At 43.1% G+C, this 23701-nt stretch overlaps 1 protein-coding gene across 3 annotated transcripts in view; it reads right to left on the reverse strand.

Annotated features, from left to right (window-relative positions):
- Positions 1-23701, reverse strand: part of BRAF (B-Raf proto-oncogene, serine/threonine kinase) — an 803995-nt gene that overhangs the window by 386929 nt on the left and 393365 nt on the right. The window contains exon 10 of one of the 3 annotated variants that reach the window (XM_085651929.1): positions 546-665. The exons of the other annotated variants lie outside the window; for them this stretch is intronic. Within the exon in view, the coding sequence (XP_085508055.1) occupies positions 546-665 (120 nt within the window). The remainder of the gene's footprint in view (positions 1-545; positions 666-23701) is intronic. 3 annotated transcript variants of the gene reach the window in all.

A 23701-nucleotide genomic window follows, 5' to 3' on the forward strand; every position in this document is an offset into this window, starting at 1 on the left:
TAAATGTGCAAGCTGATTTTAAGGGACTAGAAACACTAGAGCTATACGCAACTCTGTCGGATTATAATAATACTAATAATAACAATAAAAACAACAACACACATCGGTGGCAAGTCTGAGTGATGTTTCAACCTTAGACCATTCCTATGTCATGGGAAAGTTAATTAAAATGGTTAGGTCCTGCAACACAAGTAATTCAAGGAATTATATCCTTCTAGAGATTAAAGAATCAAGAAATGAACTGTTTAACAGATTAAGTTTATGTTTAATTCACACACAAAAATTGCATTGAACGGAGCAGAATGGTCACAGAAAAGATGTCACAATGAGGGAAAGGAAAACCATTGTGAGGTAATACATTTGATGTAAATGTGTCGACTGAACATACAGTTCTTTCTGCTCATGACTGTAAGTGTGTCAGAAACAACTATCTTTCCTTCAGTATGATGCAACACACACTAACATCCACAGGAAGGAGAAGTGGAGGGAACGAGCACTGGTGAAAGTGTAAGGGAAAGTGGTTAAGAAGTAAACAGCCCAACTACCTCTAAACACGGGGCCAGGCTCAAAATCAAACACTATCTCACTTGGGGCGCAATTTAAGAGAGGACTGGGGGTCCACGGGTGGTGTTTCCGAAGGCTGCGGGTCAGCTGGGTCAAAGGGGCTGTGGGAGAGAGAGATAGAGAGAGATAAAAAGCGGGAAGGGGGGGAATAGGAAGAGCGAGGACAAAATGGGGAGCAAGGTCCGAAAACGACACATTAGAAGGTAGGTGTAGTAAGGGATTAAGCATTATAGACAGACAAAAGCAAAAGTAGGTAACAGAAAAAAGGGACCACAGAGAAAGTAAGGGAAGAGAAACGGGAAAGGAGAAGGTAGGTATAAATCACTAAGAAGATTCACACAATAAAATATTACAATTTTACATGAATGCTTTCAGTCATTCTCTTTGGATAAGCATCTACAAGTAATGTCCCCATAAAACAATCCCAATGTTGGAAAACATAGACCAGGAGACAGAGATAGGACAGGAGGATGAAGATACTACAGTAATATGTGAAGTACATGGTTAGGAGTTGGAGAGACTGAGGCAGGAGAGAGAAGGATCTAGAAGATAATACAAGGATGGCCAGGACAAGAGACAGAGGAAGATGGAGTGGTTTGGGAGGGTAGAGATGGGTTCAGGTCAGATCTAGTCGTTTACCTGTATGTATCAACTTGCATACTCAAATGACACAAATTATTGTTAAACTGCAAAACATTCTGAACAATACAATGCAGAGAGATAACTCTTGCTCTAAAATACAACCAGAAAATGCTTGCTTCCTTTCTACAAAGTACCACAGCTGTATATAAGGACTGAAAAGTTCAACTACTAGAAAATGAGTTCCTCAAGCAGTAGGTTGATATTTTAATTCAGAAATGGCACGAAGGAGAAAAAATATCATTGTCTAACAGCATGGACATGTTTGTGATTTGGTACCTTAGATGGTTTCTCTACGTTTTGAAAACTAATTATTGCGGATGCTGGTATCAAAAAACGACCAGGCACACAATAATAATTTTACTGTGGGACTATACATTTAAAATTCTGAGAAACGGGGCTCCAAAATAAAATCTGAGATATTTTGCGCCAGTCTTAATTAGAGCACTAAACCTAGTGGTAGAACTATCATTAGCTCAAAATAAATCTGGCGATCCTTTCCCATGTTTTCAGATGCTTCTCCGCTGCATTTCACATATATATCTATCCACATCTAACACACTCTGAGCGGTGTTACTTAAAGAATTTCAAAAGGCACCCAATTCAATTACGGACCAATTCACAGTTTTCCTCTAAAGTCCACGGGTGATATGGTACAGAACATATCTTACAGCTTGAGAAAAAAATGGGTGTCTATCAGATCGTTGGAGGCAACCCACAACTTTGAGGGCTGCAACTGTTTAATCCTGTGCATTGCATGCAAATTACGTGCAGTAATTAGGCCCAGACATTCCTTGAAATTGAAGAAATATGAATCCTCAGCTTAGGTCTAAGAGCTGGAGGTGAGCTTAGGTAGACTGGTTCAGGGCTAGATCATTCAGACTACGGATCCAATAAATGCCATCTAGATAAATTACGTTTTAAGCATATAAATTTGCCATCCTGCCAGCACTTTATTCTAATTTCCCACCCTTCACAAAGGCCAGGACTAAAAAAACAAAGACAACACACTATAAAAAAATATTAACAAAGCAATAACATATCCTTACTAGAGGGCAATATGGAGGATGATGAAGTGTTTTGTGAAAATTTTAATCCAACTAAAAAAGCAATTCCAAAGCTAAGTTCTGAATTCTTCTAAAAGGTATCCCTGGCTTTTTCTTCTTAAAAGACCGGGACAGCAGTTTCATTCAAGCTGGAGGATCTAAGACAGATTTTAAACAACTTGCCAACCAAACCGAGCCTTAATAGTTTGGATCCTAAGTAAGCCTTAAATGTTTCTTTATTGAACTCTAGAAAAGGCAAACTGCTTGACGGAGCAAATGTTCTATTAATTTAGTTCTGCCAACAACACTTCCTACTGCTTCCCGGTCTTCCAGAATACTTTAATTTATTGGAAATACACCTCCAATACAATCTCCAAGTATAAATATTTAGGGTCTCTAAATTAAGGTGCAGAGCTGATCTTTAGTGCTACAAAGAAGACTGTCTCTGAATCATATTGGCCAAGGAAGGCTGATGTCTGGACATTATGCCCATCTTTCCAAGTTTCTGGCTATCAGAATGGCAAATCATTGTCCCAAGAGAAACTGAAAACATCCCCACTGAAACAGTCTGGAGGAAATTCTAGGGAACAACAAAGAGAACATTTTCAATTTGTAGAAGGCCCCTCACTAGAACCACCCATGTGGAAAATGTTTTGCACAAAACAGTGGTGAAGAAGATCCCATTCATGACTGACCTATTCCATTTTGATAGGAGAATCCATATTCATATTTCTTACATGTGTGACATGAATTTCTGGCATTCAAAACCCTCTGTATGGGTCATGAATCGAAAGTCGGATATCTTTAATGTAAAAGGTTTGGAGTCAACACTTCTTGTGTTTCTGTAATGCATGATTGTGGTGCTGTTTGTTACAATGTGTGTCTCAGAGCCTAGTAGTACGAACAAAAATGAATCTGCATATATGTGAGCTTGAACTCAAAAACATTTTAATGCAATTTCTTATCTTTGAAACTTTGACAACTGGATCCAAAGGCATTTGGAATAGAACCCTAACTTAATAATAGATGGCATCATTATCCCCGCTACAGAAGTGCCCCCACTCAGGTGGACCATAAGTCCAAACCTTGTCACATAAGCTGGTGATGCATTGGTGGCATTGTGATCTGAGGCCTCACTGTTAAGTCTGTAAACAAAGCCTGTCCAGAAAAAACTGAAAGATGCAAGAAACTTTGAGGCTAAACAGTTCATAAAAGAACATTGCCTTGGGTGAGGTATTAAGTGTTAACATGGTTCAATCTTTGAGGGACAAAACCTTACCCGCTAATGCGTTTAGCAACCCTCTGCATTAGTTGAGGAACAATTCTCTACATTTAGAGAGAATCTTAACATTTAGCAGATCATTTGTATGTTGAAGGTGGTGTTCTACTTCCTTTTGGAATGTTACTTTAACTTTGGTTAACCTGTCAGTCAAGTATAGATAGACACAGATTTTTTCCTGTGTTCTCACTAAACTATATTCTCTCATAGAAATCCTCAAAACCAACGAGCCAGATATTTTAAAATGTTATCCCTCCACTAAAGAAAAATTATTTTCTGTGCCACCTATGAATAGGAAACTAAAAATACTCATCATGTTAGTCTAAGGCTACAATATTACCCTATCTCTGCTGGGCTTGCAGTCATCATTTAGAATGTTTACTTTCTAAAGAATTTGTTGAAGAATTGCAAATCCAATATAGAATGTAATCTGTCCTCTTTCTTGGGGACATGTAAGCATAATAAATAAAAACTCTTCCTTCTCTTTGCATGAAAACTTCTATGGCTCCTTAGCTGAACTGTGTTGAATTTCCTTTAATCTGTAAGGTAGCAGACAGAAGTTTGGGACAGCAGAAGGCTTCATGAAATATTCTAGGGAGTATTCTGTGTGGAGGTATCTTCTGTCTCTGCAACAAGCCTAAAACGAAAGTGGTTGCAATGGAGGATGAAACAAATTCTTGATGTCACCCACTCATTGCAGTTCTGAATCTGTAATGCTGAAATTATAACTTGTGTGTGCCTGGCTGACAAGTATGGTGGGGCCAGTGATGGGTACCCTGCAAAATAGAAAATTTCCATTAAATTTCCTATTTTGCTGTAAGAACTGATGCAGGACATGACAATCCCAAATGTATGCAAAGCAGCCCTACTCTGCTTAAATCATTTAAAGGAGCTAGTTTCCATTTTTACTGTCAAATATATATATTTTTTCAATTGAACTTGCAATATCATCTGCCAAGTCATCTACCAAGTCAAAGATCAATAATATATGTTTTTGGGATATGTATGTATTTTAATCATTAACACTATCACAAGCCATATAGCCCAACACCTGATAGAGGCACATTTCTATTATGTTTGATTTTATTTATGCATTTATAACGCGCACAAATGCCCGGAGGTGTCTAGGCAGTGAGATCGGGTAGACCAGATAAGATTACCAAGGTGATTGTACAGAACATGTTAGTTGGTGTATTACCACATTTTTAGCGACTTTCTAAAGGGCAGCAGCGTAGGACTATTCTTTATGGCGACTGGTAGAAGGTTCCATGTCTTGACAGTCCCTAACAGAAAGCTTCTTCCGCCCCAGCGTGCTTTCTTGAACCTGGTTTCATGCACGAGTTTAAATGTGTAGATCTTAAACTTCTCACCGGGACATTCTAATTCCTCAAGTATAGAGGCCCGGCACCGTGTAGTGCTTTGAAGCCTAAGCATTGGGATTTACATGTAATCCTTTTGTCCATTGGGAGCCAGTGAGGGGCTCTTAGGCCATGGGAACCAGGCTGGAACCTGGGGATATCCAATAGTAATCTGGCTGCCATGGTTTGAAGACGCTGCAACCTTGGTAGGTGCTGTGCTTGGATCCCCATGTACAGGTATCTACCATAGTCCTACCTGAACAAGGCTGATGCCATAACCAGTGTTTTTGGGGAGTCTGGCCGGATGAAAGGGCGAACTTTCCTGATCATTTTTAGGATGACCCAAATGGATGAGGTGAGGGCATTGATGTGATTTCCAAATGTCAGCTTGTTGTCAAAAATGAACCCTAAGCTTTTGGCCTTATGCACTGGAGCTTGGAAGTAACCCAGACAGGAGGGCCACCAACTAGGTGACCAAAAATATGTATCATAGCCCAGCAGCAAGACCTCCGTCTTTCCGACGATCAATTTTAGGCAGTTAGACTGCATCCACAGGTTTACCTGCGTCAAGCATCTGTTAAAGCGATCAGCTGTCTTGTCAATGTTACTTGAGACTGACACCACTAACTGGGTGTCGTCAGCGTATGAGATCACTGAGAAGCCAAACTGTCTGATGATTGAAGCCAGCGGGATCACATATACATTTAAAAGTGTGGGGCTCAAAGATGAATCCTGTGGCACGCCACAGGGGAGTGTAAGAGGCTCAGATACAAAGGTTCCAGATTCTGCTGCTAGGGTCCTATTGAAAAGAAAGGGTGTCAACAACATTAGAGCGTTGTCCCTGACCCTCAGTTCAAATAGCCTGGTGGTTGAAATTTCGTGGTTGACTGTTTCAAAGGCCGCCGATAGATCTAACAAAATCAGGGCGGCCTTAGCCCTGTGTCTAATATTGCTCTTAGTTCTTCTGCAGCCATGATTAGGGCTGTCTCAGTTCCATGCCCCTTTCAGAACCCAGATTGTGAGGGATCCAAAAGGTCCCTGGAAGAGATGAATGCAGTGACCTGAGCATCTGGGGCCAGATGTATGACCATTTGCTTGTGCAACTCGCAAAATGCGAAAAATTGCAAGTCGCAAAAGCAAATGTACAAGTGTCAGAGACACTGTTAGCGATTCCCAATGGGGTCGCAAAATGAGAGGCTCATGAATATAATGAGCCCCTCGCAATTTTTAACCCATTGGGAATGGCTAACCCTCCCAGGGTTGGTGGCCTGCTGGGCTCAGCAGACCTCAATGTCTGGGACTGCTTTTAAATAAAGCTGTTTTTAAAAAAAAAATACAGCCCGTTTTCCTTAAAGGAAAACAGGATGCATTCAAAAACAAAATGAAACGTTTTCGTTTCATTTTTTAAGGCCAGGCAGTGGGCCTATGGACCACTGCCTGCCCTTAACAAATATTTTCACATGCATTCCCTAAGGGAAAGTGGTCCCCTGGGTACCCCTTCATGTTTGTGAATGCTTCACCACCTACCTGAAGTAGGTGGTAAATTGCGACTGTTTTGCGATGCCCCTTCCTAATAGCGAGTAGCAAATCCTAATTAGCGAGTCACAAATAAATTGCGACTCGCTAATTAGGGTTTGTACATGGCCCTTAGGTATTTTTGCATGCACAAACAGGTCGCAAACCCGTTTGCGCATGCAAAAATACTTCGGACATCTAGCCCTTAGTATTTTCTCCAGCACCTTAGCCGGAAAAGGAAATCTGGAGATGAGTCGATAGCTGCTTGAAACAGAAGGATCGAGATTTTTTTAAATTCTTGTTTATAGTGGAAGGATTGATGCTGTTTTCCAAGCATCCGGAAAAATGCCTAACCAAATTATCTAATTAATTACTACACCTAAATGTTCACAAACATTTTCGGGGAACAGGTGTAATACTTTAGGAGGACAAGGGTCCGCAGGGGCCCCAGATTTAGATGATTTCACCACCTCAGTGATTTGTTGTAATGTAGGGGGGGGGAAGCAGATTGGAAGGGGAGAGATGTGTGACTGCTGTAGTGTTCTCAGGAAGGATATCAACACAATCCCTAAAGGATTTGAACTCAGTTTCTACTTTAACTCTAAACAACTGTGCCAGTATGTTGCAAAATGCAACACCGCTTTCCCTCCTGGGTGGCTCTGGTAGTTTGGCTACTCTTTTAACCGTTGAAACGAGCTCCTTGCTAGAGTTTATTGCCTGTAAAACGTAAGATTAAAAGTAAGTACTTTTTTTCTTTTATTATCAGTTTCTTATAGCCTGGCAATGCTCGTACGTATTTTGTTTTTTCTATGGGGTCGTAGTTTGGCCTCCATCATCTTTCTACCCTTCTACAGAATTGTTTTAGTGCTCTAAGTTTGTCATAAAACCATGGTTCCGATGGGTTTTTCCACCTGGAGATGAAGCACTTCACTTGAGCTCAGGGATCAACTGCGGTTTTAATCCAAGAGGAGAGCCTGAGGTCAGCAGTGTTAGCGTTGGAAATAAGGTCTAGTTTTGTACGGAGTAGGGATGATTGTAGAGTAAGGGGGTTGATATTTCCCCATTCCTGACTTTTGACTATAACCGGTGGGTTGAGGTCTTGGGATGTGCTGATCCGTACTTAATGTAAACATTATAGTTTTATGATCTGACCATAGGACGGGAATCACTTCGGAAACCTTAAAGGATGGATTTGACATGAAAATACGGTCTAGGGTGTGCCCTGCGACATGGGTATTGTGTTCGACGATCTGTGTCACAAAAAAACTAGACATGGCATCGACTAGTAAGGCTGTGTCATGGTCATCCTGTTTTTCTAAGTGATAGCTGAAGTCTCCTAATATTGTGAAATCAGATGCAGCTTGGCTGGATTGTAAAAAAGGGCTAATGGATTTCATAAAGCTGGTTCTTGCCCTTGGAGGCCTATATAAAAGAAGGCCCATAAGTGTATAATTTTTGCCTATGTGATCTCAAAGGATAATATTTCACAGTCTGGGGAACTTCCAGCTGCAGATCCTGAGACTTGCAACTTGTCACTGAAGATAACTGCTAGTCCCCCCCTCGCTTGTTTGCTCTGTCAGCTTTCGCAATAGAGTATCCTGCTGGAATTTGTAAGCAAGGTCCGGGTCGGAGGATTCTTCCGCCCATGTTTCTGTAACAAATGTCAGGTCAAGTTTATGTGAGCCAACCAATTCTGCAAATTCTTTGTTGTGTTTTGGTACTGACCGAGCATTGATCAGCATACCCTGGAATACCTTTGTGGTTCCTTGTTGTGATGGTTTATGTTGGGGGCAGTAACTGTTGTAGGGATTCTGCACATATAAAGAACTAGGCGCAGGAAATCAGGACCTCGGTGTATAGTGGTGTACCTTAGCGACCAAAATCCCCAAAACCGACTAGCTATAGTGTCTAATTCGTTCTCCAACATAATCACGAAGCTACCAATGATTAGACAACCCAGAACACAACACTCCCGACTCTCTCAGGAATCGCAGTAGCAAGACCACTCTTTCACTCATTCACTCATACTTTTCCACAATAAGAATAATCAGAGACACGGTATAGTTTAAAATGTTTATTTTAACTAACGTGCTCTATGGTGCAGTGCACGTGCCATTACCAGCAGCAAAATACATAAACACAATACCGTTAGCATTGAACAATTCCATAGAGTACAAAAGGGGATGTCATTTTATAAAGACAGTGGGAAAGGACTATAGGACCTAACCACCCTCCCAGTGGTAAGAAATAGTTTATTCTAAAAAAAAAAAGACCTCTGGGCTTTGTCAGCAGACCTCATACCGCAAGGCCTAGATGAAGGGTTTACATCTTAGTAACCGCACAGCTCTTCTTTCTCCAAGTGCTTGAACAACATGCAGTTCGGCTTTCAGTAGTGCAGCTGTGTGTCATGTTACGTCTAGGTGCGAGGGACTGACCAGAACAGAATAACAAGGGGCATTGTTTATCGACCTTGTACATCGTGTGCCGACTAAACCACAGAGAACAGCACAGAACGCAAAAATCTGACAGTTCTCATGTAAAAGGCACAAACAATGTCTTGCAAAATAAAGGCATGTAGTAACATGCACAAAAGCAGCCTCATGGCAGCGAAGCTCATGCTAACTTAGCCATGTCGACAATGAATCTACCAACCATACAACACCCTCCCCCTGGTAAGTCCATAGTATATAGACATAAGACAAAAACGGAGTTCAAAAACTGAGCAAAGTTCAAAAGTGCCTTCTTTTGTAAAAAAAAAAAAAACACTTCGAAGAAATACTTTTTTTTTTTTTTAAACATCTTTTTTTATTAACATAGCTCAAGATCATATGCATGACAAAGCAGTGAGCAAAAGGCACATAAACCAACAGTGGTACATTACAGAGTTGAGGATCGGGAGAGTTACCCAAAGGTCCCGCTACCGCTGCCCCCCACCGCCTCTGAAGGTTCGGAATCTGCACCATGGGCCCCACACCCTCCTCCATTTCTTCACACAGCCCCTGGATTTATAGACTGTTTCCTCCGCCCTCTGACACCAGTCCAGGTCCCTGAGCCACTGGTCCCATTGTGGAGGCGCAACCGCCCCCCAGGCGCTCGCAATGTTCCGTTTTGCCACCCCAGCCGCTGTAGCCAGCCAGATCTCGTGATACCTGGACCAGTCCGTGTCTCCCTTGATCAGCAGTAGCAGCCACCTCGAAGAAATACTTTTGATGCATAGGAGCCTAAAAGATGCTGCTGTTGTATTAACTGAAGTCAATACATCAAGGTGTATGAGCAAAAGAATGCAACACTTTCGAAAAGGACATCATTGTCGCTAGTAGACAAAAGGGATGGCATCCAATTTAGTAAGCTGAAAGAACAAGCGTGCTCCTCACAGTCGGGAGCCTCCATGAGCACTGCTGGGTAACTTGCGTGATCAATGTAACTTTGATGCAGGAAATTCTGTGCAGCCTCACAGATATCCCATTGTGCCAATACTCCAAGTGCAGCTGCACGCACCATATGGCCAGTCCCAGAACAGTCCTGCTCATGGGCCATTAAGGGACACATCAACTGGTCGAAATCTGGGTCTGAACATGACGTATTGGAGAGGCATAAATCCAACGCCCATGTGAATAGACACCGTAGACAAGAAAAGACTGGTTGCACGCAAGTGAAGTAGGCAAAGCGGAAAGATAAACCATAAGTCAAACTGAGCGTTGCTAGTGGCAAAGTACCAAAGCATCCAATCACGAAACAGTTGCAGGCGGCCTGGTCTGTGTTGTACTACAAGAGGAGAAGCCATTGCGCAGCAGGCAAAGTAGAAGTAGGATTCCACCAGCTAATGCCAGTAATAACGGGAATCCACCAAAGACGCTGGAAAAGATTGAATGAATGATGGCAGGTATTACTCCAAATATTGTCTGAAAAGAAGCCACAAGGCCAGAACCAACAGGTTTAAAAAAATGTGCAAGGCCGTGTGTGTCAGACGCATTGAATATTTGATGTATAAGCTTCCAAAAATGTAGTGGGAGGTTAGTATTCAGAAGGGACTGAATCTCGCTAGTTGTTCTAGCCACCTGCAAGTCGAAGGTCTTGTGCTCTGAAGTGAGGGGGACTTCCTGTTGGAATAACCGTGATTTCAGTCTGTCAATTTGTTGAAATCTGTTTTCAAAGTCGGAATGGAAGGCCAAATTGAGCTATCTAGCTTCCCATGCGGGGGAGGAAAAAGTACATTTTTACAGCAAGTTACACGTTGAGAAACCGTTACTATAAACATGATTCCAGCCAGTAAACGGCAGCAGTCTTCGTTATTCAAAAGAAGATAACTTCCGTTAGTAAGCAGGGAAAATGCGAAAGTTATCGCAGGGACTGGATTACCTTTTAAAACACAAGCAAGGTTAGGAGCTGACACGTTACAAGCCACATGCAACTTTATGTGTTTACAGACAAAAGAATGACCCACTGTAGAATCACAGTCCTCCCCAGTCAGGTATACTTCCTTACCCTCCCGTAGACATCTGTAAGTGCAGGGCAAAGACCATAGCTCATGCAGAAACGCGCTACCTAGGGGTTCAAAGCGGCCAAGCGGGTAATGTTTCATGCAAGAAGTGAACTGAAATAACGAGAATGGTGGAGATATAACCCCATGAATTAACCAAGCAGCCAAGTCTGTTTCTGCAACAGAGAAAGGCAAAGGGTCTAATTTTTCAATGTGTAGAAGAGTGTACGTTGCATCTTTCGTGGCCATAAACTGTTATTTTTCAGTCAGATTTAACGGCAAAAACAAAGCAGAAGCATTTAGATAATCCCACAGGACTTTTCCCATTTTGAGAGTCTGTAAAGTCCATGCGAACTGCATAACTGAACGTAATTGATTTTGACCATGGTATAACACAGATACAACCTCTTGGACAATATAAATAACAGAAGAAACAATATTATCTAAAGTATAAAGACAGTGTTTTAATACTATTGTCAACTACAGCAAGGACCTTCTCTAAATTCGCTTGGTCAATTTGACGCAAACGGAATGCTGTTTCCATTTGTGAAAGTTTCCATATTTCCTAGTAAGCTGCGTAAATTAATCTTTTTGTTCTAGGAACCCTGGGACCCAGTATAAAGTAAGTCACATTGATGTCACTGGACAAAAGCGATGAGTGTTGCAACCACTGTTGACATAATTTTCCAACTGAATAGGTGGTAACCGAATGTGCGTTTGAAAAACGTGGATCGGGTCTATCCTGTGTATAACCAGGAGTTGTATTATAAAAACGCAGTTGGCAAGCATTCGAATTCGCTTGCCATATTAGCCACCCAGAAGCATGCACTACAGATGCATTAAAAGTGTTATTTTGAAATAAGGCTTGTAATACATCAATGGTAAAATCTTTGTATGCGCACCAATTGTTATATTTAGCTAAAGAGGGAATGGCAGGGGCATTCAATTTTTTTGCAGTTGCCAAACCAAAGCAAGTTGTTTGGAATACTGTATCGTTCAAAAATAATATTTGTGCTGGGATTAGGCAGGTACGATGTAATGCTTCAGTGCCCCGCACTTGTCAGTTCGTAGAACCCCAAAGAGATTCCAAATCAATGGTAGCCTTCCAGTGATCATAGCCCTGTATAGACAGATCATTTCAGAAAGAATTGGAATAAATCAATTTCGTATGGGTCATCATAACCTTGGGCCTAGATGAAGTATGTAATTTAAAATAATAGGATTCAGGTTTAGCCCTGTCATAATCTGTGAAGTATGTACATTTATTTCTAAGGGTTTTCGAGCAAGCCTTTACCGGTGCTGGGCAATGTTCCCATTGTGTGTAATTAAAAACAGGTCGTAATGTATTTGTCTTCTGTAGGAAATGATGCCCATAATGTTGTTAACAGAATAGATCGGCATAATTGGCAGAATTTAAAAACAAATCTTCAGCATTAAAAGCAGCATATTACTTTAAATCAGAAAACAATGATTGCATTGCATGCACACCCCAAGCATTGGAATGTTTGTCCTGTGTCACCACATCACCCATGAAGGCACGAAATACGTATGGCACGTTGAGTACTTCAGTCGGGCCGTGGATCTCGAAAGCTACTTTATTCCAAGCAATGCCACCTGCGACTGGGAACGCTGAAATGTTAACAAGAGTCTGATCACATTTCATTATGAGGGCAGATGAACGAGGGGGGGGGGGGGGGCAGAATACCATCAACCAAGTTCACAGCCGAGCGTTGTGGCAAGTAATGACCATTGATAAGTAAGAACAAAAACTGTCACAAAACCAATTGACATCAAGAGAAAAATGAGGATGAGTACCAACTAGATGTAGGTCCATGGAGGGACTAAGCAAGTCAGTTTGAACCAGGAGACAAAAATACATAATTTGGTAGGGCCAGTTGATGAAGTCGAGTCAGAAGAAAAGCTGGCATGGTGTATAGGACTTTCAGGTAATTCTTGCAATGACTCACTCATAGGATAAGCATATTCAACTTCTTCGTTGCAAGAGGAAGTAGGGAGGACAGGCAAATGGTCAATAACAGGATCCATCTCGATGACAGTGTCGTGTGTAGTATTCAAAGTTGCAGCAACCCCAGGATTCCTAGAAATTGTGGAGCACGAAACAGCAGGCGTGACACTATTCAGAATCGGCCAGATGCTGTAACTTGACATTGTCCATTGAGATGTATCTGTTTTCTTTACGACCAGGCAGCGGTGGTAAAATTGCTGTATGGGTACCCTTTAAGCCAAGGACTGGAACCAGTGAACGATAAGAGGGACCAAAATTATTTTTTGTTCCCCAATCTTTCTCGGACCAGATCATCAACTTTCGGAAGCCAGCCGGCAACCGGAATCAGCAGTGCAGCGTCAGTAGAAGAGGGAAAATGTTCAGTTGCTAGATTGTCACAGGTCTCTAGTAGGTCCTGTAACATAGTAGAATGATTATCTACGTCAAAGGTTGCGGCAGCCACCAGAACGTCTAGACCCTCAAGGTCTGGCACAAACATTTTAATGCCATTTTGTATGTGGTACGCCCACCCAGAGATCTTCAAGGGAGATTATTAATTGCATGTTGAACTCCATACAAATGGGCCAGCCAGTTCCTGCCAGTACCTAAGACTCTAGCTGTCAAAGAATGCTTTCCGTCACGGTTCATTCATTCCACAATTGAATTGCCCTCAGGCCTATATGGAGATGAAAACTGCACCAGCACCCATAAAGACTTCATCGCGTCCTTGTACCCCTTAGAGGCGAACGCTGGACCTTAGTCTGAATGAAAGGTGCCACAGGCGAAGTTCCAGACAAAGACACACAAACCCTTGATGACATTTCGAGCATCAGCACTGCGTTGTGGCCTAACTCAAAGGAATCTAGTGCACAAATCAACTGCAACTAAAATATATTTATATGCAGTATCAGAAGAAAATGGACCGCAGTGATCAAGATATACACAACCAAAAGGCTGATTAGAAATGCACAGCTGCGTCTGCGGTGGACGTGTTACAGTAGAAGGCTTAATTTGCTGACAGATGTCACAAGAAAGTACATAATTACAGGTCTGTTTATGTAAACCATGCCACCAATAACGTTGTTGCAATATAGGAACTGTCCTAGACACTCCAGTGAGGCTTTGATCAAAGATAGCCTGCGGTCCGCGTTGTGAATCAGCCGATCCCCAACGTCCGGTATCCCCGCATAAGGAACTTGTGCGGGAGTTAGCGGATAAAAATACTTTGAAGGAGGTAATTAGTGCTCTCTGTAGTAGCAGCTATAGCTGCCAAAATCTCATTATCAATCTTAGTCATGGACCTTGTAATGGCGGCAACGGAACACGTAGCTACTGCAGATTTGGCTGCTTCATCAGCCAAAGAATTACCAACAGCAAGTGCTCCCACATGCTGTTGGCCAAGAATATGGATAACTTGTGTGAGTGGGAGATGTTTTTTAAGTTCCGCCACTCGAACCCAAAGCTGTTTATGCTTTATCGTGCTGCCTTTAGAATCTTGATAATCATTTTGAGACCAAAAGAATAAGTTGTCATTGAAAGACTGAGCAAAGTAATAAGAATCACACACAATTAGAGTATTCACTTTTGGATCTACAAACTCGAGAGCAAGAACCAAAGCGCGCAGCTCAGCCAATTGGGCGGTACAGTCTCCTAGCGCCTGTGTATGCACTATGTTAGACTTGAATTCACCATTGTACCCGCCACAATAGCACAAGCTGCCGAATAAGCGTGTTTAGAGAGAGTGGCCAGTTGCGCCGAGCAATCGGTGTAAATAATACAGGTGTACTGCTCTAAAGGAAGTAACAACAAAGGAGGAGGATGAACATGTTCATATTGCAAGAACTCCCGAGTCTTAAGAGCAGGATCAAAGATAAATGTGACATCAGAAGATGTCAGAGAAGTAGCCCATTGTATCCAACGGGGATGTAATGCTTTAGAGTTTGGTACACTTGCCTTAGTCACCGCTTCTATAGCAGAGAAAGGTGTAACCATAAGAATACATTTCCTCTGTGCCAGTGTGCGTTTCCTCAGGACCGCCATCTATACTGCTGTCAAAACTTTTTCAACATTCGAAAATCGCATTTCGGCTGAAGTGTACAAATGTGATTTGTATGCAAGAGGTACTGTGTCACCCTCATTGTACGTCACGTAAGTGAAACCCACTGTGCCTGCCACGATTCGTATCACCAGGTTTGTGTGGTTATCACGCGTCAACAAGCACATAGATTCAAGCAGATCAGACTGCAAAGATTGCAGTATAGCTGAGTGTTCTGGAAGCCAGCTGGCAGATGAAAAGGTAGGTTGTATCAAAACGTAAAGAGGCTTGATAAGCTGAGCATAATCAGGAATGTATATCCTCCTGAAATTTAAAAATCCCAGCAAGGACTGAAGTTTCTTCAGCGTAGATGGAGACTGCAGTCGTGCACATTTCCCCAGAAAGTGGGAGGCCAAGCCCCTACCCTCATTGTTGAGCTTGTAGCCCAAAAAGAGCACCGCATAGTGTGTGATGTGTGATTTAGCAAAGTTACATTTGTAACGGTACACGGCAAACATAAGTATGATGCAGTCGACACGGCATAGATGCCGCCAAACTTCATCGTCCATCAGATAAATGTCATCAACGTACGAGTATGCATCAGTGTCAATGCTGTCTAATAAAGAGACAACACGCACAGCGAATACCCCGGGGCTATTCTTATACCCCATAAACAAAGGCCTATATTTTTTCTGATAAGACCCATCGGGTTTGGCTACTGTAAAAAGAGGATTATTCATCTGCGACACACATGTCTCAATCACACCTTGATACTCTAGCTCAGTTAGAACATCATAAACGGTGCCTTTAGCTTCCTGCCAGATGGGATATTGGGGTGGAGGCTGTGGGATAGACAGCAATGGAATCTCATGTGCCGGAGAATCTTTATCCCAGCCCACTTGGTTACGATACACCGCCGGTGCAAGGGCCAAAGCCCACTCAGATGCAAAAGCTTATGCATGCTCCTCAGGGGTGTAACGCGAAAAACTCGGAAGTATCACGTCCTCCCCTCTAGATGTGGACAGAACAAACGGTGGTGGCCAATCTGCCTCCGCAACAAAATTTCCCCCAAAACTCCCTGTGATCACACGCTCTATGTCACCTTCAATTTGAAAGACAATGTTATACAGTATATCTGGGGGGGCAACTCGGTTTTCTGCTGATTCTACAGTAATGAAAGTATCAGTTGCTGTCACCTCCAGACAAGGAAGCAGTGCCTCCCGGTCTATGGTAACTTCCACTGCGCTGTCGAGCAGAGTCACCGCTCAAGTCCAATCCAGTAGTCGGGTTCTCACCGTCTGAGGCATACTTCACTGTCAAAGCGGCAACGTTTTTCTTTTGAAATGGTGGACGAAACCGAGGCTGCTCCTCTTGTTTGGCTTTAATGTCAAACTGTTGAGGTTGATCCCATCCCTGTTGCGTCAATTGTTCTTTGCCACGACCTTGGCGGTCTTCAGCACCGAGTTGTGAGCCCGATGTGTCCTGTAAAGAACGAGGATAGTGTCGGTCAGGGACTTGAAATCTATCAGGTGAATTAAGTTTTGCACGACCGCACAAATCCTAAGTACGCTCAGAAGACTCAGTGGTCGGTGAACCTGCACATGACCCCTTCTTCTTTTGCTGCTGCCCCTTATTTTTATTTTTCCAGTTCTTCTTAGAAAAGAATGGTCGCTCATCTTTATCAGATTGAGTTTTCGGTGGTTGGGGCTGCGTCTGCACTTGGGAGAAGGGCTTAACCCCCAGACTATTGCGCCCTATACTTTTGCAAGCTTTTGCAATAATCTTCGGCAATTCTCGAGGTTTGTCTACTTCAGCTACTGTCTTCAAGAGGTTAGCCACCTGAAAGTTCACGGCCTCCCTCTTGACAGTAGCAAGGATCATATCAGCCACTCCATCGAACACCCCCCACGAGTTGCATACCCAATTACACAGCCACTTCGGCTCCGTGCTCATCCAGAACACGCTTAATCACGGACGGGAGTACGGTCATGGACGGGGGGCCAAAGCAAATGGAATATACCGCTGCAAACACTTTACCCCAAGTTGTACAGTTAGCTAAATCAGGAATTTAGGTAAGCTCACTGTCAGAATCCTGTGCTTTTCCACAGGAGTAGTATTGGGAAAGAATGCCTCGAGTTGCCCTAACTTTTTGGCAAGCCGATAAGGAAGCTCGTCCTTATTTTGGGGACGCTTGCCCATTACAGAATTAATTATGACGGGACTGATGCTCACCGCACTAGGCCCTACCTGTTGCGCAGCTCCAGGCTGACCTGCCTGGAAATTGCGTTACAAAGTGAACTGCAGCTCTATGTACTCGTATCAACGAGGTATGCAATATGCAAAGCTCTGCAATTGTAGCAGCAGTTGCATATCTAGCTAAAACGGGCCATGCAGCCCCATCTATCGATAAGGGGCCCAAACGGACCGGCGTTATTGGGTGGCGAAGGGCACCATTGAACCAAATTTGGTATTGCTAAGCCGTTAGCGGAACTTCAAGAGACATACAGGGGCGATAACCTACAGGAAGGACCGTGGCAATATATTCGTGAAACAGATCATTCGTCCCGTCCACCTCCAGAAATGTGACCCAAGAATAAAATACCTCAAAAGAATACGCAGCATTCGCCTCTACTACAAAAATGAGCACAATACCATCATCAGGGACTCCATGTTGAGTCAAATAGGCTTTGATTGCAGCTCAATTAGGCGGCGCAATAGCTACTGTCGCCAGGATCAATAGATAAAGAACAACAACTCACGCGTGGCAGCATGATCGTGAGTATAACAAGTAAATGAAAAAACCTTTTAAAATTCAAGCATGAAAAACCTATAAAAGTACACAATATAGGAGGAAACACCGTCACGACCATCTTCGGAAACAGAAGCGAGGGGATTGTGGACAAGCATAACTCAAGCGTCTCGCAGATAAGAACCAGACCAAACGTTGGCGGCACCATATTGCAGGGATTCTACTCATATAAAGAACTATGCGCAGGAAACCAGGACCTCGGTGTATAGTGGTGTACCAACCAATCACCTTAGTGCCCAAAATCCCAAAAACCGACTAGCTATAGCGTATCATACGTTCTCTGACATAATCGTGAAGCTACCAATGATTAGACAACCCAGAACACAACACTCCTGACTCTCTCAGGAATCGCGGTAGCAAGACCACTCTTTCATTCACTCACTCATACTTGTCCACCATAAGAGAAATCAGAGTCACGGTATACTTTAAAATGTTTATTTTAACTAACGTGCTCTATGGATCAGTGCACGTGCCATTACCAGCAGCAAAATGCATAAACACAAACTGTTAGCATTGTTACAATTCCATAGAATACAAAAGGGGATGTCATTTTATAAAGACAGTGGAAAAGGACTATAGGACCTAATCACCCTCCCCGTGGTAAGAAATAGTTTATTATATAAAAGAAGACCTCTGGGCTTTGTCAGCAGACCCCATGCCTCAAGGCCTAGATGAAAGGTTTACATCTTAGGAACCGCACCGCTCTTCTCTCTGGAAAGGTCTCTCTCCAAGTGCTTGAACAACATGCAGTTCTGCAATATTAAAGCAAGCAACTTTCAGTAGTGCAGATTTGTGTCATGTTATGTCTAGGTGCGAGGGACTGACCAGAACAGAATAACAAGGGGCTTTGTTTATCGACCTTGTACATCGTGTGCAGTCTAAACCCCAGAGAACAGCAGAGAACAGTTCTCATGTGAAAGGCACAAACAAAGTCTTGCAAAATAAAGGCATGTAGTAACGTGCACAAAAGCAGCCTCATGGTAGCGAAGCTCATGCTAACTTAGCCATGTCGATAATGAACCTACCAACCAATGTTGGGGGCAGCAACCTTAACATTAGTAAAGCTCAGGAACATTTTACACTGGTGGCACTGCTTGGGCTCACTGTGTAGATCTATTAGAGGACAGGTAAAGTTTTTGTCTGCCTTATTTAGAAACAGTAATTCTTTCTGGGTGTATTTAATAGCAGGCCTTGCTATTGGGTGAAAATGAGCAGGTGTTTGCAGATAATTATTTGATGTCTTAAATAAAACTAAGCTCGTCAATCCAACCCATGTGTAAACAAAGGCATACACATGGGTCAGAATTTAACAAGCAACACGTAATGAGGGCCCAGGTGTTTATTTCAGTGCCAACACTATATTGTACATAGTGGTCTTAGATGCGAAAAGCACAAAGAATTAATGAGATAGGTGAGATCTAGTCTTCAAAGTAGGTCACAGGGTGCAGCAGTGCCCCAATTTTGGAAGTGTTGTTAGGAAGAGAGGTTTCTGTTATAAGAACAACAAATACAATAATTTTTGGAACCTACACTTTTCTAGGCATGTATCAATTACAGAAAGTCTTGCCCTAATATAATTTTAACTTCCCAAAAAGTCCACAAACATTAGTTAAGCTTTGCCTAAAAACCATGAGTGAAGGTTATGATCCTCTACAGGTTTTTTCCTTGGGAGGAATGGTCAATTAGGAAAGGTTAATATTCCTGTTGATGGAGTTTTTGTGCTTATAAATGTATCTAGCAGGATGTCAGACTATCCCTTAGTCCACAAGGAACTCTGATTTGATGTAACTAAATTATTTTATCTTCACTTATCAAACAAATCTGCTAACATTTAGCAACATTCAGCTTATCATTTAATAAATCAACGTCCAAGCAAGGCTGGGGTACACTCAGGATAGAAAAGGATTATTGTTAGGTGGAAGTGTAGGAAAATTGTTCTTACCCTGTCAATATCCATTTGTATTGTGTAGTGCTGTAGATTCACATGCTCCTCATATTCCTGCCATCTGGTGTTAGGCTCAGACATTGGAACTTGCTATTTTTCAAAGAAGATTTGTGTCACAGGACATGCTGAAACTCCTCCCTTAGTCTACAATACACATGGGCTCCAATTCCACCCTATATTGTTTTCTGCTCAATAGGCCAACTATGTTTCTGGGATGCCCCTCTGGGTCTCCTCAATTGCACCTCTATTCCCCATTTCTTTCTACTTATCCCTGACTGCTCACACCTTTCTCCCCCCATAAACCCAGAGCCTACTGTGTCAAGACAAGCATTTAGGATACAAGTCAAACAGTTCCTTCTTTTTGTCTGCATCTCTTCCAGCATTTCTTCTGTGATTTACTCTATTACTACACCTTTAGCCCCCTTACATTTCCCACCTCCTTTTCCACGAGTCCCAGCATATTTTTAGGAATCTTCCACCAATGTGATTGTTGTTTCTCACTCATTCCACATGAATCAGAATCCCTGAGAGAAGACATCAGAATCCCTGAGAGAAGGCATATCTGTATCTAATCTGTTTACATGTGAAATCCGCTACAATAGGTCTGTTTTGTTTCTTCTTCAGCAACGTCACCGCTGACAAGTCTTGGATTAAGGGAATGTGCCAGCCTGTGAAGAGGTTTTGGATCCGAGGTCTAACAGTCCTGAAGTTTACTTTTTCAGGTAGAATGATGAAAGATTAATCACTTTATCACACACGTGATCTATTAATTCAACCTCCTTCCCCACCCTGTGGAACCTGTTAATGACTATTGAGAAAGACATGCCCTTCCCCATGTACTCTTCTGAAGATGGTTTCAAAGTAGGCCCTGTTATCACAATCTGCTTAGTCTCTAGTTTTTAATATTGCCATTTCTAGATATTTCACTTCCAGATCTTTTAACTTTTCCGAGAGTGCCAGCATCTGGATTTGTAACACTGTCATTAAGGTCGCTTATATAAGATTAGATTCTTCCATAGCATGGACCGGCTGATTTTCCCCACAACCCTGGATCCCACTACTAGCATGAATCTCTTCAGATCAGTGTCATTCTCAGATGTGATATAAGCTGCTACAGGCCGCCTACAAAGAATTAAAGTATTTCTTCTGGGTTGTGACGTAGGAGAGATAGTCTTCTTTGAGAGGGTGGGTGCCCATCTTGTGCAGACTCCAAACCTTTCCTGCTGCAAATCCTATTCAGCAGCTCCTCGCAGAAGGGGTATCCGGCCTTGTGGAACCCTCGTCGGCTACAGCCTGAAGCTTCATCCCGCTGGAGATTTTCAACTTTCATAAAAGATAAGGGCCACATCTACAAAGTCTTTTTGTGGTTGCAAACGGCCCGATTCGCAGAACTGGGTTGTTTGTGAATGCAAAAAGGCATTTTTGTATGTACCAAGCACAAATTGCGATTCGATAACCTGTTACCGAATCACAATTAGAAATTGCAAATCGGTATTTGGAAGGGGCGTGTTTAGAGTGCCCCTTTCTAATACCGATTCGCATTGGTATGTACAAATGTTTTGCAACCAAAATGTGGACACAAAACATTTGCATTTTACTACCAACTCAAAGGTGGTGGTAACCCATTCAAAAATTGGAAGGGATCTTTTCCCCAGACCACTATCCCTGTGATTTTTGCGATTCCCAAGAGACCTACCTTATTAATATTCATGAAATAGATCTATTTGTGACCCACTAGGACTCACAAACAGAGCTAAACACATGTTTAGTACATTAGTATGTGCAATTACCCATTAGTGACTCTCAAAATTTCGCTATTTGGGAATCACACACAGTAATGTTAGTACATGTGGCCCTAAGGGCCAACGTAGAAATCTTCACTGCAACTTCATCCAGCAGCTCCTCAATGATGCCTCCTTCTCCACGGACACTGCAGGCTGTCTTGCCCCACTGAACTTTACCTTCTCAGACATTTGTTCTTCAAAATTTCTTTTAATTCCAAAGGTAGGCCGCGACCGGGCCCTATTCAATCTGTGTTTCCGAACTGCACTTAACGTTCGACTTTACCCCCAGTCTCGCGCTACTAGATGTCCGTGGCTGGCGCTTTGATCTTTTTTTAAGCGTTATTTTTCACTTAAAAGTTGAAAAAAATCATAATGAATATGCTACTTACCAGTATGCATCTGTTCTTGGCATGTAGGGCTGCTGACATTCATATCTGTGCATAGATCGCCGCCTAGTGTTGGGTCCGGATGTTTGCACGTTGTTGTCCTGGAAGAGTCTTCGAAGTATCCTTGGATAGGTGACTCCTCCCCTGGACTACAGTGCGCATGGGCATCCTCTCCATCCTCAGATTGTTTTTCGCCATTGTGGCAGTGATGGAGTAGATACAGAAAGTGATGACCATGCTTGCAGTAATTCTGAGAGCTGCAGCTGCGACAGGCGCCGGGGAGGAGGGAGGGCGATATGAATGTCAGCAGCCCTACATGCCAAGAACAGATGCATGCTGGTAAGTAGCATATTCAGTTCGAGGCATGTGGGCTGCTGAATTCATATCTGTGCATAGAATACATAGCAGTGCCCTCTATTGGCGGCGGCTACCCGTGCCAGCTGCAGCGGTCTGAAAAAGTGTTTTGAGAACAGCCTGTCCTACAGCTGCCTGCTGTTTTGACTGCACATCTACGCAATAGTGTTTTGTAAATGTGTGTGTAGTGGACCATGTGGCTGCTCTGCATATATCATGCAGGGGAATATTTCCTAGGAAGGCCATGGAAGCCCCCAACTTACGTGTTGAGTGGGCTCGTGGTGGAATAGTTAATGTGCGTTTTGCTTTTTGATAACAGATTTGAATACACTTAACTATCCATCTGGCTATCCCTGCTTTGGAGATGGCGTTACCTTTGTGGTGTGGGGCAAAGGCAACGAACAGTTGTTTTGTCTTCCTGAAGGGTTTAGTCCTATCGATGTAGTACATGAGGGCCCTCCGTACATCTAGTGTATGTAGTGCCCTTTCTGCAACAGTTTGTGGGTTTTGGAAGAAAACTGGCAGTTCAATAGTCTGATTCATGTGGAACTGCGATATTACTTTGGGCATGAATTTGGGGTTGGTACGTAGTACGACCCTGTTGGTGTGAACCTGTATAAATGGCTCTTGAACGGTTAGTGCCTGGAGTTCACTAACTCTTCTTAGGGAAGTGATCGCTACAAGGAAGGCCACTTTCCAGGTAAGGAATTGAATCTCGCATGAGTGTAGAGGTTCAAAGGGTGGACCCATCAGGCGTGTGAGGACCAAGTTGAGGTTCCACATTGGAGCCGGTGGGTGGCTTGGTGGAATGACTCGTTTGAGTCCTTCCAAGAATGCTTTGATGGCAGGCACTCTGAATAGAGAGAGGTGCTGCCTGGTTTGCAGATAGGCTGAGATTGCGGTCAAATGGACACGTATAGAGGTGTACGCCAGATTGCATCGATATAGGTGTAAGAGGTAACAGATGATGTTTTGGATGGATGCGTCCAGCGGGTTGATGTCATTATTACCGCAATAAATGACGAACCTTTTCCATTTGGCTGCATAGCAAGCTCTGGTAGTGGGTCTCCTGGCCTCCTTGATGATGTCCATACAGTCAGGTGGCAGGTTGAGATAGCCAAACTCTAGGACTTCAGGAGCCAGATCGCCAGGTTCAGCTGTTGCGGATCTGGGTGCTGAACCTCTCCATGGTTCTGCGTCAAATGCGCGGGTTTGATCCGCAGCCTTTGATGCGGCACCACGGAAAGTTCGAGGAAGGTGGTGTACCACGGCTGGCGTGCCCACGTGGGAGCAACTAGGACGAGTGTCAGGGAGTGTTGTCGGAGTTTGCGGGCCACTAGCGGTATCAATGGCGCTGGGGTAAAAGCGTACGCAAATCTGCCGGACCAGTTCATCCATATCGCATTGCCCTGCGACTGCGGATGTGGGAATCTGGCGGCGAAGCTTTGGCATTTTGCGTTTTCGCTTGTCGCGAATAGGTCTATCTCCGGATGACCCCACTG

The sequence above is a fragment of the Triturus cristatus genome, chromosome 4_1, assembly GCF_964204655.1.
Source record: "Triturus cristatus chromosome 4_1, aTriCri1.1, whole genome shotgun sequence".
Lineage (NCBI taxonomy): Eukaryota > Metazoa > Chordata > Amphibia > Caudata > Salamandridae > Triturus > Triturus cristatus.